The 18,555-nt window shown below is 45.7% G+C and overlaps 1 protein-coding gene across 1 annotated transcript in view; it reads left to right on the top strand.

The window, feature by feature from the left end:
* The window catches only part of LOC126419098 (glucose dehydrogenase [FAD, quinone]), a 116,006-nt gene extending 97,690 nt beyond the window's left edge, over window positions 1–18,316 (top strand). The window contains exons 5-8 of the mRNA XM_050086196.1: window positions 6,515–6,816; window positions 10,566–10,799; window positions 14,101–14,447; window positions 17,463–18,316. Of these exons, the coding sequence (XP_049942153.1) occupies window positions 6,515–6,816; window positions 10,566–10,799; window positions 14,101–14,447; window positions 17,463–17,772 (1,193 nt within the window). The 3' untranslated portion in view covers window positions 17,773–18,316. The remainder of the gene's footprint in view (window positions 1–6,514; window positions 6,817–10,565; window positions 10,800–14,100; window positions 14,448–17,462) is intronic.
* The last annotated feature ends 239 nt before the right edge of the window (window positions 18,317–18,555 follow it).

Below are 18,555 nucleotides of genomic sequence, written 5' to 3'. Positions count from 1 at the left end.
TACACCTGGTCTTTCAAGTGTCCCCACAGAAAGAAGTCACAGGGGTTCATGTCTGGCGAATAGGGAGGCCAATCCACGCCGCCTCCTGTATGTTTCGGATAGCCCAAAGCAATCACACGATCATCGAAATATTCATTCAGGAAATTAAAGACGTCGGCCGTGCAATGTGGCCGGGCACCATCTTGCATAAACCACGAGGTGTTCGCAGTGTCGTCTAAGGCAGTTTGTACCGCCACAAATTCACGAAGAATGTCCAGATAGCGTGATGCAGTAAACGTTTCGAATTTGAAAAATGGGCCAATGATTCCTTTGGAAGAAATGGCGGCCCAGACCAGTACTTTTTGAGGATGCAGGGACGATGGCACTGCAACATGGGGCTTTTCGGTTCCCCATATGCGCCAGTTCTGTTTATTGACGAAGCCGTCCAGGTAAAAATAAGCTTCGTCAGTAAACCAAATGCTGCCCACATGCATATCGCCGTCATCAATCCTGTGCACTATATCGTTAGCGAATGTCTCTCGTGCAGCAATTGTAGCGGCGCTGAGGGGTTGCCGCGTTTGAATTTTGTATGGATAGAGGTGTAAACTCTGGCGCATGAGACGATACGTGGACGTTGGCGTCATTTGGACCGCAGCTGCAACACGGCGAACGGAAACCCGAGGCCGCTGTTGGATCACCTGCTGCACTAGCTGCGCGTTGCCCTCTGTGGTTGCCGTACGCGGTCGCCCTACCTTTCCAGCACGTTCATCCGTCACGTTCCCAGTCCGTTGAAATTTTTCAAACAGATCCTTTATTGTATCGCTTTTCGGTCCTTTGGTTACATTAAACCTCCGTTGAAAACTTCGTCTTGTTGCAACAACACTGTGTTCTAGGCGGTGGAATTCCAACACCAGAAAAATCCTCTGTTCTAAGGAATAAACCATGTTGTCTACAGCACACTTGCACGTTGTGAACAGCACACGCTTACAGCAGAAAGACGACGTACAGAATGGCGCACCCACAGACTGCGTTGTCTTCTATATCTTTCACATCACTTGCAGCGCCATCTGTTGTTGAAAATTGTAACTACTGTAATTTCGGAAGTTTGTCCGCCTGAAAATGTACTGTTGTCCCAAGCATATTGCAACAAACGGTGTATTTCTATCGCTGCTCGTTTAGTTTTTATTGCCGTTTCAAATATACCGGTCATTTTTCAAACACCCTGTATGTAGAAAAGTAGTATTTAAGTGTGGCTTTCATCTGTATATAATAAAAAAAATTTCCAATACTTTATTTATTTTAAATTCCAAAACGAAATGTACTTTGTGGATAGCCCTCGTACTTTGAGAACCCTATAGCTCTATTTTTACAGAACAAATTACCTTCAAATCTCTCACTACGAGATGGTCACCACCAACATTCCGCTCCGCAAGATTAAACATTAAACATAATTTATTCCCGAATGGATGTTTCGCTGTCCCCTGGAGTGTGTGCAGTTTTCAGTCTTCCTGATATTAATATTATACGGCGAACCGGAAGTGGAACACAGGCGCCTGTCTTTCACAGACAATCGTCTTAAAGACTGAACTAACGCCCCTACTGCCTCAACTACTCAGTTACAGCTCACTACTCTCCCTCAAAGCTTCAACGCTGCCATCTTGCCTCTTTCCCAAGAAACGTCTTCACTGTAGAGAAGCCGTTGTTTCCAGAAATAATCTTTCACAGTGCGTTGCAGTTCTGTCCATGAGGGCGAGTGGCGAGTCGTGACTGGATAGCTCAGCCGATTAGCACATTGTCGTGAAAGAGGGGCCAGTCGCGGTCCGACACTTAAGTTTTGATGCACTGCAAAGTTCTATAGTAAGCTGTTACACAGAGTAGGGGCACCTACTGCCTGCGGTACCAGGTGGACATAGAAAAGACACGACACGACAGAGAGAAAACAGATCACAAAAACTTTCTGCAACATCAAATATGACGTCCACAACGGAAATGGATTTACTATTCGTAACTTAAAGAGCAAAACGTACAACCATCCTCTTAATAACAACAACACAAAGTCACACATATCTAGTATTTTAGCAGTGCTCATCCATAAAACAAAAGCATTCGAAAACTATTACTCTGATACTTCTGTCAGCGGCAATGAAAACTCCACTCTGAACACCGTTCTGTGCGCTGTTTGCATTCAAGAAAACTTTTGAAGCACTTTCTTTTGCCAACCTCAAAGCGTTTCCCTACAAAACTAGCACATAAAGCCAGTTTCCTGCCGGTCAAAAAGTAAACAAAATTTCTTGTCAATCAGCCACGCCATTTTCTTACTCTCACCGTTACTTGTGTATCCATCACCCATCACGTTGGTCTCTCTCTCTCTCTCTCTCTCTCTCTCTCTCTCTCTCTCTCTCTCTCCCCTCCCCCCCCCCCTCCCGTCTCCCAACCCTTTCATCCATTCTCTCACATCCATTGCTGCCTATGGCCTGCTTCCACTTTTTCTACTTTTCATGATATAATATAAACTTATATTGATAATTATATATCCATCTAGTAAAAACTGAATAAAACCAATATTTCGTGACATACGCGTTTCACCTTCATTACTTGCAAGCCATCTTCATTGACCTGAAATACGTACATACTTATTTTTATAATATTTGTTTGTATATTGGACATTAAACATTCTGTTTCTGACAGTTCATTTTTGTTTTTTACGACGTAGTAATACTTTCTGCTTACAAATTTCGTAGATCCTGCTCTGCATGTGGTTTTTTTTTCGATTTTACTGCTGTTCTTCTGTCTACTGCCATTCGAAATTTCGTATTGCCAACTCTCTATCGTAAGTTTGTGACAACTCAAATCACTGTGTGTGTGTGTGTGTGTGTGTGTGTGTAGTCGTTTTACTATGACTACGTGTATAAATTGGTTCTTTTATGTTATATTTATTTTTTGCCTTATTATAGAGACATATCTTCAACACACAATTGAGAGTTGCAAATAAAATTCAACAGTGGGCAACAGCATCCGAAACGTAACGTCAAGCAAATGTGCCATAAATTTCTAGTGCTGTGTAAACAAAATTTCGCATGGCAGTAAGCAGAGGAACAACAGCTGTGAAACTGGAAGAAGAACACATTTCTAGCAGGAGCTACACAATTTGTAAGTAGAAATTTCAGGTGTATTATTACGTCATAGAAAACAGGAAGTGCCAAAACTGTTTATATCTTCAATGTATAATGACCAGTACGTAGAATGAATTGTATAGACATAGATATGTGTATACAAGGTGTTTCAATGAAACATCACATATTCCCACAGGTGTCAGTATTGGTCAAACGTACAACAAAAGTTCCTGTACTATGTCCAGAAACCAAAAACTGTTGAGATATGGATCAATGTGTTCTCTTATTCCCGTCTGTCCGTTACGTAGAAGTAGACACTATGGGCAGTGCAAGATGTGGTTGCAAGCGTATCCCCCCTCCTTCCTCAGCCCCATATTCGCAGTGAATCGCGAACATTTTCAAATATAAGTGGCTTCAATCGAATTGATTCACATGCGTTGGTCACATGTTCCTGCTTCGTCTGCGCATTCTCGATGGGTGGGGGCATGCACTGATACCTTTAAATGTCCCATATGCAGAAAACAAACGAATTCATGCCCGGTGAACGGAGAAGTCGAGCTACTGAACCTCCTCGACCAGTCCATCGTCCAAGACACATTGTGGTGAGCTACTGTCACACGATCCGTAGAACACGGGGTGATGACCGGTCAGGCGTAAACTAAGTAGTCGTCTTTCTGCGAGTGTAACATTTTCGTAACTCATCGCGCAGAAATCTGTGATATACAGCGACTGGTAATCTGCTTGGTATCGCGAATTACCCACCCTAAGAGTGCGTCACCGACGATTCCTGCCCTAACATTAATACCGTTATGACCTTACCAAACTCCAATCATACGAGCATAACTGTGGCTCCTTTGATTGCTGTGGGAGATGGCTGATCGAAACTACAAGACATGAGAGATTAGTTGACTTCATTGCGAGAATGATAAAAATATTTACATAATTTTATAGAATCCATTGCCACAGGAGAGTGTTGAATTTACAGCTGTCTTTCAACAGTGAAGCATCACTTGATACACACAATTACAAACTATTCTCTTGAAGTGCGAAGTTCAACAGTTACAAAAGTACAGTGGCATCTGAGGCTTGATTAGTTTTGGCGTCCTAACTGGATTATGCTGACTGCTTCATTGGAGGTCACGAATCGGATGGCGCGACTCCATGCTCGGCTCTATATAGACCTCCGTGCGATGCCGCTGTGGTGGTGAAAGAATGTTGTGTCTTCAGAAGTGTCTCCCATTCGTCGCTGCAGACTGCACCGATACATTGCTAATGTCTGTGATATCGATGTACGTCGCCGTCTTTGGTGTGGCCGTGCGGTTTTTGGGCCGTACCACAGATACTGACGCGATCATGGTGATGGTCTCCACGATTTCTCGAGCACTCTCATCTACCGACACATGTGGTTGTCGGAATTACTTACGATATCTCTCTTGAATTCTGCATCAACCATACATAAAATGCATGCTGTGAACTGTGGATCTTCAACGGCAAATGTATCCACAGCTATTGGTTTCCAGGCATAAAATTTCAGGAACCTTTCGTCTAGTTTTCACCAATACTACCTTCTGTAGGAGTACGTGACACCTGTTTTTAAAATACCCAGTATTTCAGGATACTGTAGATGCCTTATAAAAAATAAAGTCGGAACGCATATGGCACGAAAACTTCGTTTTATTCCGTTATAATAAGACGGATACGCAGTAATAATTATCATCATAATATTACACGCAGCTGAGGACGGCAGGGGAACGGAAGTTAAAGATGTTAACATAATTTTCTTCCACTCTTCACGTTGTAGCTACTTTATTGTGCCGCATATTAAATTTAAGTCTTTTTATATCTGTGTCATCACGTGACTACGACGTTAAATACTGGGTTGGTGCGTAAGTTCGTAGCGTTTTTCCACACGTTTAATAGAGACAACAGATACATACAGCAGGGACTTTAGTCTTCAATAATATATTCTCCTTCACTGTAAACGAAAGTCTGCCAAGTCTGGGGTAACTTTTCCATTCCGCGACTGTATTTTCTTCGGGAAAGGAACTTCTTTGAAGGCAGTTCGATAGGGTGTGGAAAAGGTGAACGTCTGAGGGCGTAAGATCAGGTGGAAAAAGTGGGTGCGGAATGACTTCCCACTTCCCAAACGAACTCGTGCACAGTGTTTTTGTCAGTTTTCCGGTCGTTGTCTTGAGCTGTCTCTGCAAGACGTCTCAGCTGTTGACAGTAAATGTCAGCTGTGATGGTTACACCCCCGGGAGGCAATTAGTCAATTAGTACTACACCATCGACTCTTACCAACTGAAATCGGGACTCACCTGAGCAGGCCACGGTTTTCCAGTAGTCTAGGGAAACCGGGAATGGTGACGAACCCAGGAGAGTCGCTGTCAGAGATGTCTAACTGTTAGCAAAGGCACTCGCGTCGGTCGTCTGCTGCCATAGCACATTAACACCAAATTTTGCCGCACTGTCCAAACGGATACGTTAGTCGTACGTCCCGCATTGATTTCTGCGGTTATTTCACGCCGTCGCTGTATCATCAGATGGTAATCATTATCTTTGATGTATGCGCGCAGTTCTTTGTACGGGAAGTTGCTGCTTTGTCTGGGCTCAATCATTCCCTTCGTTTCCTTACGTTACGATGAAGAGAGAATTTCTCGTGACCCGTATCAATGCACGGTAGGAATGGCCGGTGTTGTTCACCGGCTAACTGATGCGAGCAAGCAGTGGTGCAGATATGGCCAACCGCAGATTTTTGTGATTCTGGTTAGAGCGTGGGGTATCCACACCCCTCCGATTTTTGAACCTTCCCCTTGCACGCAAATGTCACACGGTGGTAGAACGATCACAGTTCAACACATTCGCCAGTTTCTGAATACTGACGTGGATCATTGTGGATTAATGCGTCTCAACCGTCTGCATCACACGCTGAAGGTCTTCCTGAATGTGGAGAGTCAGTAACGTCGAGAAGATCCTCCTTAAAACGTGAAAACCATTTTCTTACCGTGCTCTGTCAAACTGCATTATCATCGTAATGGCGCAAATATTTCGGGCTGCCTCTGATGCTGTTACCCTTCTACTGAACCCAAAGAGAAGCATATATCGAAAATGTTCAGATTTCTCCACTCGGGAATCCATTTTCTGTTCTCCACACCTCAACTCACTATCTCCAAATGACAAATTGACAATACGTAAACTCGGGGTGCAACAGTGCAATACAAATAAAAACGACAACCGGTAAGTAAACCCCTAGCAACTGGAGTACCAACATGGAAAACAAAAAACGCTACGAACTTGCGGACCGACCTAATATGCGGAATCCTCGTCGGAGGTGAGAGAGGGGCCCAACGGCCCTCTCACCTTGCCGGGACGGGTAGACCGGCCCACGAGACTAACGCGGCGCGCTTCGCTTCGGCCGGCAGACACGCTGCGCAACGGCACGCGGTGGTCGGCGTCGCGCGCCTTCCTGCACCCGGCGCGCCAGCGGCGCAACCTGCACGTGCGCAAGCGCTCGCTGGTCACCAGGGTGGACGTCGACCCGCAGACGATGCGCGCGCGCGGCGTCGAGTACGTGCGCGACGGCCGGCGGCACTACGCGCGCGCCACGCGCGAGGTGGTGCTGTCCGCCGGCGCCATCAACAGCCCGCAGCTGCTCATGCTGTCCGGCGTGGGGCCGCGCGACCACCTCCAGGAGATGGGCATCCCCGTGCTGCAGGACCTCAAGGTGAGCGGCGCGGGCGGCGGGGGCGGGAGGGGGGGGGGGGGGGGCAGGTCCCCAGGGGGAGCAGTCTGTCTTTTCTCTTTTAATCGTCACTTTCACCTACATAGTGGCTCCCGATCTCGGATGAGATAACTCCTTACCGCGCACGAGGGCAGTCACTACACTGCACCACTCTTCTAGTTAACTGGAACACGAGTGAACAGAATTACATTAAACTTTCCGTAATGGAAAAATAACTCTGTCGATCATAAATGACTGTAACAATCGATTTAAGAAATGCTATATAAAACGTCACCGCTACCCCGGACGACACATCAGAACTGCGACCTGCTAAGCTCCACGAAAGAATTTCGACACTCAGGCCTTTCAGGGAATCAGCTTCTGAAGCACAATGCAGCCATTTTCATTGCTTACTCACAGCTGGCACTGAAAGCTCTCCTTTGGAAGGTGCTGCTTTCTACCGGAATATGTCGGAAGTGTATTTACAACATGCGCTGCAAAACAGCTGTCCTTCTGGGAAAGTTACTTCCCCTGTGCCAGACTAGAGGGTACTGACCACGACCAGGCCCAGGTTGGACAAATCTGCACCCATTCAAACCATTACACGCCACGAGCTGGTCCTTGTGAACATAACGGCCAAGATGAAGATGCTATGGCCTGGCCAGCAGTGAAACGTTACATGGTATATCTAATTTATTGGTTGTTCTCTACTGTCAAATCAAGACGAATGGAAAAACTGGTAGAAGCCGACCTCGGGGAAGATCAGTTTGGATTCCGTAGAAATGTTGGAACACGTGAGGCAATACTGACCCTACGACTTATCTTAGAATAAAGATTAAGGAAAGGCAAACCTACGTTTCTAGCATTTGTAGACTTAGAGAAAGCTTTTGACAATGTTCACTGGAATACTCTCTTTCAAATTCTGAAGATGGCAGGGGTAAAATACAGGGAGCGAAAGCCTATTTACAATTTGTACAGAAAGCAGATGGCAGTTATAAGAGTCGATGGACAGGAAAGGGAAGCAGTGGTTGGGAAGGGAGTGAGACAGGGTTGTAGCCTATCCCCGATGTTATTCAATCTGTATATTGAGCAAGCAGTAAAGAATACAAAAGAAAAATTTGGAGTAGGAATTAAAATCCATGGAGAAGAAGTAAAAACTTTGAGGTTCGCCGATGACATTGTAATTCTGTCAGAGACAGCAAAGGACTTGGAAGAGCAGTTGAACGGAATGGACAGTGTATTGAAAGGAAGGTATGACATGAACATCAACAAAACCAAAACGAGGATAATGGAATGTAGTCGAATTAAGTGGGATGATGCTGAGGGCATTAGATTAGGAAATGAGACACTTAAAGTAGTAAAGGAGTTTTGCTATTTGGGGAGCAAAATAACTGATGTAGACTGGTAACTGATGTAGACTGGTAATGGCAAGGAAAGCCTTTCTGAAGAAGAAAAATTTGTTAACATGAGTATAGATTTATGTGTCAGGAAGTCGTTTCTGAAAGTATTTGTATGGAGTGTAGCCATGTATGGAAGTGAAACATGGACGATAAATAGTTTGGACAAGAAGAGAATAGAAGCTATCGAAATGTGGTGCTACAGAAGAATGCTGAAGATTAGATGGGTAGATCACATAACTAATGAGGAGGTATTGAACAGAATTGGGGAGAAGAGGAGTTTGTGGCACAACTTGACCAGAATAAGGGATCGGTTGGTAGGAAATGTTCTGAGGCATCAAGGGATAGGTACTGGGAGATGAAGCTTGCACAGGATAGAGTAGCATGGCGAGCTGCATCAAACCAGTCTCAGGACTGAAGACCACAACAGCAACAACAACAACATTTTGTGGAAGATGAGATTCATATCAGCGGAGTCGCAACTGGTGTCAGGAGGCTACATGTAACGCAACAGCAATTTTAAAGTGGCCAGGGTGGTTATGGCGTCAGCTACCAGCGTCGGTGGTGTTGTGCGTAGAGGTGGAACGAGTGCGGTAAAAGAAGGGACAATTTATTATTATATTTACAAAATAATGCAAATGGAAAGAGTTGCAGAAACTACTACTTGTCCTTATTCACACGAAGTATCGAACTCGTCTCGGAGATGTATGAAATTTCCCAGTCGTAAGCGTTACAACAATCACAGTACAGCAGAATGAATTTCCAGCCTGCAGCGGAGTGTGCATGGTTTCGAAACCTACTGGCAGATTAAAACTGTGTGCCAGTCGAGGACTCGAACCTGGGATCTTTGCCTTTCGTGGGCAAATGCTAACCTAACTGAGCTGTCCCAGCACGACTAACGACTGCTCCTGACAGTTTTACTTCCGCCATTTCCGAACTGTTTTAATCTGCCAGGAAGCTTCAATCTGCCGCCCTAAATGTAAAAGGAAATGTCCTGACTGACTAACCTATCATTGCCCACCCAAAAGCTAAGGAGAGAAGCATGAAATTTGGAGAGGATGTTGATATTACACTGTAGGCATCGTTCAAAGAGGGATTCTTCCAAATTACACCCCTAAAGGCGTGAAATAGGGGATGCGATGTGTTTTCAACATAAGTCGCTATTAAGGCAAATCTGAAGCTAGAACTAAAAAAACTGGTATCTCGTTTGTTCATTAGAAATGAAGAAACAGATGTTTCGTCATTTTTAGAATTTTAGCACCTATGCGTTGTTCAAATCGCTCTCATCACTATGACACTTAACTTCTGAGGTCATCAGTCGCCTAGAACTTAGAACTACTTAAAACTAACTAACCTAAGGATATCACACACATCCGTGCCCGAGGCAGGATTCGAACCTGCGACCGCGGTTCCACACTGTAACGCCTAGAAGCGCTCGGCCACCCTGGCCGGCCACCTACGCATGATTTTTTTAAATAAATTATTATTAATATAGTACTAAACCATTTTAATAGCTTCATCCACGAAAACTGGCAATTAACTTCTCAGTTAGAAATTAAGAAAAAGACTTTTCATTGTTTTTGGAAATTAAACCCCGAAGAGGTTAAAATAGGAGATGAAAGTTTTTCATGCGAATATGTTATTATGAAAGCATTTTTGAAACTGAATTTCAGCAAACTGGTACTTGGCTTCTCGGTTGGATGTAAAAAAAAATAGTGTGTCGGTGTTTGACCTCTAAGGGGGTGAAAAAGAGGATGAAAATTTTTATGGAAATGTTTAGATTTACTATTATTAAAAGTAAGTAAATCCAAATCTGTGAAGATTCGTTCTTTACTCCTAAAGAAATGTGTCCTAGAGGATGAAAGTTTCTATGGAAAAATCATCGCAAAAACTCAAAAGGCAGGATTAACAAACACCTCCGACTACAGCTACCGGAATCACTTTTCAGTCAGAAATCGGGAAAGACCATTGCTCTACGGTCTTAATTAGCGTGAAACGTTTAGGAGATGTTGCAATTTGTGAACAAAATAAAAATTCTGTTAAAGAAAAAAAAAGACAAAAAGACTGTGCAAACCACACATTCTACTCGAGTGAAGCAGCAGATGCTAACGCAGTCACACTACAAACTGTGGCCGCTGCTTCACATCGCGAGCAGCCCAGAAGTTTGTAGAAGTCATGACAGATTAATTATTGAACAAAAAAACAGGTTATAATTAGGCATTAGACTTACTGACTGAAGGTGTTTCTCTAGTCGTAGTTTACTACGTTCAATGACATTCTAGTAGCTGAGGCGTAAATCCAGTATTGAAGAGCGAGCTTCCAGAGTAGTCCTCACCCGTGTGCCGGCCGTTTCAGGTGGGCTACAACCTGATGGACCACATAGCGCTGGGCGGGCTGACGTTCGTGGTGAACGAGAGCGTCTCGCTGCGGACGGACACGATCCTGGAGAACCGCGACTACTACGTCGACTACCTGGCCTACCACCGGGGGCCCATGGCAGTGCCCGGCGGCTGCGAGGCGCTCGCCTTCTACGACCTCGCCAACGAGAAGGACCCTGACGGCTACGCCGACATGGAGCTGCTCTTCCAGGTGGCGACGCACTGCCAACTGCTCTTCTACAGCGCTCTCTCTCTCTCTCTCTCTCTCTCTCTCTCTCTCTCTCTTTCCTTCCTTCCTCCTAAACACCTCAACAAGAACTTCTGTCCTTTCTTTTAATTTACACGAGGGGCGTTTCGTATTGATTTACACTTTGCTTTTCCCGTCGTTCATGATTCGGCGTATGAAGCATCATTACATCTGTAAGTATGTAGTACTTTGTTCTACCCCTAGGTGGCAGAATGATCACTAAAAGCGTATTCCCTGCACAGTATAGCCATTTTCCCGATCGCTGTCATTTCGTGATGGGGCAACATACACTGTGATCATCAAGGACAATGCTGGAGGTCGTGGTTTCTGTGGAAAGAGGTTGTAAACACTGTGGCAGCATGTCACCAGAAACCGTGTACACCTGTGCGGCTGACTGGTAAAACAGCCGCACCCAACGGTCAGTGGAGTAATAACAGTCAAGATTTCAAGAGTGGAAAGACATATTCAGGAGAACCGTTGCATCATCTTCAATGAACTGGAGCCGGCCTGAGAACTTGTCAGAAGCACTCTGCAGAGCCAGGATCCAGATGGTTTTATGTCCAAACACGTGACTGGCGACGAGACTTGGCTCTACTACCGTGAGAAGGAGACCAGGGCCAAATAAGTGGGGTGGAAACATACAGGCAGGCTGCTGCCAAAAAAATTCCGTGCAGCGTCTTCAGTGGAAAAAAGCATGGCCACAGTCTCTTGGGACGAGGACGGAATCCTCCCCATGGACTGGCTAGAACCAGTGACCACCACTAACAGCACTTTGGAGGTTGCGCCAAGCAGTTCTGGTACGAAAATGGACGAAAGAAGTGTTTAAGATAATTCTCTGATATGTGGTTCTGAGTAGTCGAGACGGGTTTCTGACGCAACTACTTGGGTCCGAAGATGATCGAGAGTGACAGAACATGTCATCTAATTAAAAATGTGCAACTGAGACGGAACAATAAAATAGAATTATCTCAAATATTTATACAGTTGCTGAATCTCTCAAGACGATTATGTCGACTATAGTCAAAGGAGTGTTCTTGCAATACGACAACACTGGCCACCATACGAGTCGGACAAGTACAGCTGCCGTTGCTGTCGAAGGGTTCCAGCTACTGCCACACACACCATATTCTCTTGACTTGTCCCTTGTGATTACCACCTATTCTGGTCTATGAAGAAATGTCTGTGTGGCCATCATTTCGCAGACCTCCAGGAGCTCCGAACTGCTCTCCTGAGGTGGGTGCGTCACACTCCAAAAAAGTGGTTCGAGAGGGGCGTACAGAAGTTACCATAACGGGGGCACAAGTTTGTGCAGCTTAACGAAGACTACGCTCAGAAAGTTGCATGTGTTTGCCGAGGCATAGAGGTTCTTAACGACTGCTACAATAAGTGAAGTGTAAATCATTATGGAACGCCACTTGTAGAAGGCATTATGCATGACATAATCGACTGGTTTGCCAAGAATATGAAGGAAAATATCTAGTTCCGCAACATGAAAACTGAGGGGCACAATTCATTAGCACACCAAGTCCAACGGAGAGCTGGGTTAGAGTGCAGCCGGACAGGACTGCTGCAAAGTGCGGAGACCAGAAGGTAGCAGCGGCACAAACACTGGTCGTCACTGTTACTGGTCGTCACTGTTAAGCGCCGCAACAGATGAAATCAGTTTTAGCCCTAGAGACAACGATGTAGCATCACCTTTCTTACCTCCTGATCTATTGGTGAATCACAGAGTTCAGTTTCCCACATCCTCATTTCTAAATAACTTGTCAACATAGCCGTTGTAAACTCGAAGATTTAACCATTCCGGTTGTTTCGTCCCTCTGCTCCTCTCTGTTCTTCCTTCATGTCAAGGTTGGCATTCTTCACTTTTCCCGCGCCTCTTGATACGTTGGTTATCTTTAAAGTTTCTGACTTTGTCATAACTGTGCCTTACGAAATTCGCAATTATAATAGCTGGTCTTCAAACAATGAGTAGTTAGCCGTTTCCCTACTTTGTTTTGCATCACATAGCCTGAAGCGTAAGCATAGATTAGTAACTTCCTTATGAAGCACCTACCGCATAAATTATTTCTGATATTTGATCTGTTTTGGCTCTTCGTTCACTCGCCTTATTACGCGACGGACTTGGATGAATACTGTGAAATCGTAAAGTTGACGTCTGTGTATATTTTACCTAACGATTTTGTGAATTTTAACAGCATGAAATAAACAATTACATCGTTGTATTCGTCAAACCTTCTGACGACGAAACTTTTGTGATAGCAAGGCTTAAGTTTGTATCGAATTGTCAACGCAATTAGTTTTAGCTTAACGTTTACAAAAGTCGTTTGTCTTTCATTACCAGGGCGCGTTTAAATTAATATTAACAAAGCAGTCGACTATGCTGGTGGCGTAGTGGCTTAATCAGTATAGACCAAAAAAAATGGAAGTAGGGAATCATGGTAGGAGGGAGTGCCACAAATAACGCACCAGAAATCCTCGTTGGTGGGGGGTGAGTGAGCAGTGGATGGGCTTCTGGAGGTGACTTTTGTACGTTTTTCATGAATATATAACCGCGGTCTCCAGTGAAGACGTATCCAATCTGCATTACATTTCCTACAAAAAGGTTATGCTGATTTTTTCTGCAGGACTAGTAGTTTGCGCGTAGCGAGCGACGGCATATGAAAATTTCACGCGTGGTTTATGAAGGCCAGGTACAACGCTGCGGGTTGCATAAAGGGACCGCGGTAGGGGCAACTGATTTACGCTGTGTGTGTCAGCGGGTTGTGTGGAATCAGTGCACTAATACAGGTCGATGTGGAGACGTGAGACAATGGCACAAAGCAGGCATCGCATTTGGATATGACGATGACCACACGTGAATCAATTTGCCCAACTTGCTGCCATATTAGGAAAAGCGGTGAAACATTACACACAACAGTCTGCTAGCTCTATTTTTGGGATGTAGCCATCAATGGTCCCACCGGCTGGGTACAGCACACATGTAGAAGTTGGTACCCTCTTTTCCCCCCCTGAAATGAAGCATCTATCAGGGCTAGTAGAGGTGCTAAACAGTATTAGCATCATATCTAATATTTAATTTTTTTTCTCTTGTGCGCTACACATAGGGCAGGATGATGGTGGTTGTCATGGCTTACTACCGTAGCTACACAGCACAGTTTTGGCCTCAGATGCTGTTTCAGTTTGGTTTCTCTTCCTACCTGACACAAGGCTGGGTAGCCAGCTGGTTTTGGCGCACTTGAAGACGCTACGGCTCGCCTTGCAGGGCGGCTCGATCGTGTCGGAGCCGACGCTGCGGCGCGGCTTCGGCGTGCAGGACGAGCTGTTCGAGGCGGTGTACGGGCCCATCGAGCAGGCGCACACGTGGATGGTGCTGCCCATGCTGATGCGTCCGCTGAGCCGCGGCCGCGTCATGCTGCGCAGCAGGGACCCGCAAGCCAAGCCGCGCATCTTCCACAACTACTTCGCACACCGCCAGGACGTCGACACCATGGTGGCCGGCATCCGCAAGGCCATCGAGATCGCCCAGACGCGGCCCATGCAGCGCTTCGCCTCCAAGCTGCACGACATCCCCATACCCGCCTGCGCCTCTCTGGGATTCAACACCGACAAGTAAGTGACGGAGGGCAGGCGAGCGCAGTTCCGGGGCATCTGTTCATCCAGACGGAGGGTTAGATTATACGATAGCCAGCAAGGACAACCACTTCAGCCTAAGTCGCGAGCAGATTTTGACTGCCAATGTCGTTATTGAGCACTAGTATCCTCCAGGGAATAAGTGTTTCCCAGCAGGATTATAGTTCACTCCACAGGGACTAAACCGTCTTCAGATCCTGCCAGACAGTGAGCGGTTAGGCTACAGGGGCAAAGCCCAGAACTGGCCGAGGTCTCATACGTTACACCGCGGCATCGTCCCTGTCAAACAGGAAGCGTGTGCGCGCCTTAGACCACTCTCGATGGAGGAAGGCAACAACTACAGTGCGAGAAATGAACAGAAAACCGAATAATTAATTGAGTCGTTGCGTACAAATCTCCGTTTGTACGATAACACACGCCACACCGAAATAACAAAAATTAGCCAAGTTAAAAAAAAAATGGCTCTGAGCACTATGGAACTCAACTGCTGAGGTCATTAGTCCCCGAGAACTTAGAACTAGTTAAACCTAACTAACCTAAGGACAGACATCACACACATCCATGCCCGAGGCAGGATTCGAACCTACGACCGTAGCGGTCTCTCAGTTCCAGACTGCAGCGCCAGAACCGCGCGGCCACTTCGGCCGGCAATTAGCCAAGTTCCTGCACGACTAGCGCACTGACGGTCCCGTGAAGACTTCATACAGCTCACCCATCCTGGGACTCGAGAATCTCAACAATTTTGCTTGTTTTAGATACAGATACTGGCAACACATCGGTCCAGGGAATTCCAAGTCCGTATCAGAGTCTCTACACTAACTCCTTTGACTAGCCCAGATACACAAAAAGGAGCGAGCAGGGGACTTCAGTTTATATATGTAGATGTGGGCGAGTCAATAAAATAGTTTTTATTTACTTCCTAAAACATTACTACAACTTAATTTTACGCTTTCATGCAGTATTGTTCGTGTATTATGCTTTTGACAGATGATGAATGCAACGTATGTTCCAATGCAAAGAGATTTTTTTATGTGATATAATTTAACAATTTTCAAGCTTTTTACTTTACTTGTACTACGAAACCTTCTTGCTTCTTGCCAAATTTCATGGTTCTAAGACAACGAGAAGTACCATATGAGTTTTGATGGGCGAGTTTTCAAGTATCAAAATATGTTAACTAAACGGGCGGATCTTTTGATTGCATTGACTTAGAATCTTAAATTTTCTACATCGCCAAGGGACCATAGACCTTGATAAGTGACATAAATTTGAATTTGATACGCCGACCTGTTCACGAGAAAAATAGGCCTTTAGAAACGGATTGACAAACGCACAGACGGAAAAAAATGACAAAAGTTATTTTTTCCGTTGATGTAATTACAAATTGACAATTTTCAGTTCTTTCTTTCTCGTACTATGAAACCTTTGCTTTTGCCAAATTTCAACGGTAAGTTTCCCATAAGATTTAATCAGTGAGTTTTCGAGTTCGTAATACGTGACATAAATGGCCGTATCCATTGACTAAATTGACTTAGAAGCCCAATTTTTTTAAATTTCCAAGCGAGCATAGAACTTAATATATGACACAAATTTCAGCTTGATATGTCCACCTATGCCTGAGAAAAAGTGTTTGTTCTTTACTGTCAGACAGAGCGATCCTACAAGGGTTCCGTTTGTACATTTTGAGGTACAGAACTTTAAAAAAGTGGTAAGAAAGTCAGAAATGTCGATGACAAAAGTCATACGTGTGAGTAAAAGAGCTATTGACTCATTCCACACATTTACAAATAAATGCAAAAATTGGAAATTTGTGGTAAGGACTATGGGACCAAACTGCTGAGGTCATCGGTCCCTAGTCACACACACACACACATGCCCAAGGGAGGACTCGAACCTCCGACGGGGGGAGCCGCGCGGACCGTCCCATGACGGCCTAGACGGCGCGGCTATCCCGCATGGCAAATAAATGCACCTCCGACTTCCAGCCCACCTAGCTGGGGTGTCACTGACCGACAGCTCAGAGGTAACAGGTCATTTCCTCGTAATCTTCGTCCCCTGAGTGATTTCTGCATTAGCAACTACTGCCTAACCCCACTCTTGGTACTTGCAGGACCCACGATATGAGTACTTGTAACTGATAACAGTACAGAAGATACAGATCAACACGTAGAAGTATGGACTCTAGGCCAGTTCTCAGCCGTCCGCGGCGGCCGAGCGGTTCTAGGCGCTTCAGTCCGGAACCGCGCGACTGCTACGGTCGCAGGTTCGAATCCTGCCTCGGGCATCGATGTGTATGATGTCATTAGGTTAGTTAGGTTTAAGTAGATCTAAGTTCTAGGGGACTGATAACCTAAGATGTTAGGTCCCATAGTTTTCTCAGAGCCATTTGAACCATTTTTGCAATTAAATATGTTATTAGGTGCGATGTAGAAGGAAATTAGAATAAAGAATTTTCAGGCTGTTATAGAACAAAGATAGTTATTACAGATAAGTAGAATGATTTCGTGGATATATACGTCTGGCTAAGTCAACGCCGTCTGGAGCAGTAACAGACTAGAAAGGGAGGAACGTAAGAGCGACAAGGTGCTCGCAGCTTTGCGTTTGGCTACGAGCTACTTTCAGCACGAATCAGATTCTACCGCTACATGTTGGTGCCCCAGTGTCTCTAAATGTTCAAATGTGTGTGAAACCTTATGGGACTTAACTGCTAAGGTCATCATTCCCTAAGCTTACACACTACTTAACCTAAATTATCCTAAGGACAAACACATACACCCACGCCCGAGGTAGGACTCGAACCTCCGCCGGGACCAGCCGCACAGTCCGTGACTGCAGCGCCTCGGACCGCTCCGCTAATCCCGCGCGGCCCCAGTGTCTCGAGAATGTCCCTAGTCTTTAGCAGTTCATTTCCTACAACGGGCAAGTGAGGATAACTCGAGTCGAGCCCCATGTAAGACAGCAGGTAGCTGTGTACACTGACCTCTGGCCCTGCAGGTACTGGGAGTGCGCGGCGCGGCACCTGACCTTCACCATCTACCACCAGTCGGGCACCTGCAAGATGGGGCCCAGCTCGGACCCGGACGCCGTCGTGGACCCGCGGCTGCGCGTGCGCGGCGTCGCGGCGCTGCGCGTCGTCGACGCCTCCGTCATGCCGGTGATCCCCGCCGCACACACCAACGCGCCGACCTACATGGTGGCCGAGAAGGCGGCCGACATGATCAAGGAGGACTGGGACCGCCTCGACGCCGGCGACGACTCCACCAACCAGGTGCGCCGGCGCATGGCGGGGCGCCGCGGCCGGTGACGTCACCGCCGGCGCCCTGGCGACCCACCTGCCCCGACCCCTGCAGCACGTCAGTGGCACGCGGGCAGTCTCGTCCAGACCTCGCACACTGACTGCGTTCCTACCTCACAGGCGCTCCTCGACGTACGTAGCCAACCCAGTCCGTCCTTCCTCCAATTTCCTGTCCTATACACTACTACAAAGTGGGACTAGAAGCTGGTATCACGTCGCAGTTCCAGGACGTATGTAAGACAGTTAGTGTCAGTAGTAGATAATGCATCAAAGTCACATACGAATAGAGCTTCCGATTCCTAAATGTTGTTGCTACTTCGTAATGTTTATTGGAGACTTCCTTACAATTGAAGATATCAGGTGTCATTATTTGCAATATACTTTCCCCTGCTCATCCCCAATGACGACGCTTACTACAAAGCAAATGACTTACACATTTTACTGGCAACTATCTGTTGCTCACTAACCTTATTATTTATAATGTTTGCTTTAAATAGGACTGTATTATAATATTTATAAATAAATTGTATTTACTGGCTCAAATAAAAATCAACTGCAGAATTGTATACAACAACATGACGACGTTCCCATCCCTGCCAAGAAACTAATACGAATAATGTATTTTAGCATTCAGCAAGTAATCGAGATGTATCATTAACTAGAATAAACAGAATGTAGCAGCAAGAGCAGGTAGCAATAGAACTTTTGGTACCTATACAGACATTTCAATGCAAACACGGAAGGCATATGGGAGTTACACCACCTAACACAGGGACGGCCGAGAAGACGACT

The sequence above is a fragment of the Schistocerca serialis genome, chromosome 9 (assembly GCF_023864345.2).
Source record: "Schistocerca serialis cubense isolate TAMUIC-IGC-003099 chromosome 9, iqSchSeri2.2, whole genome shotgun sequence".
NCBI classification, from domain to species: domain Eukaryota; kingdom Metazoa; phylum Arthropoda; class Insecta; order Orthoptera; family Acrididae; genus Schistocerca; species Schistocerca serialis.
This window is presented reverse-complemented; position numbering and strand designations above follow the sequence as displayed.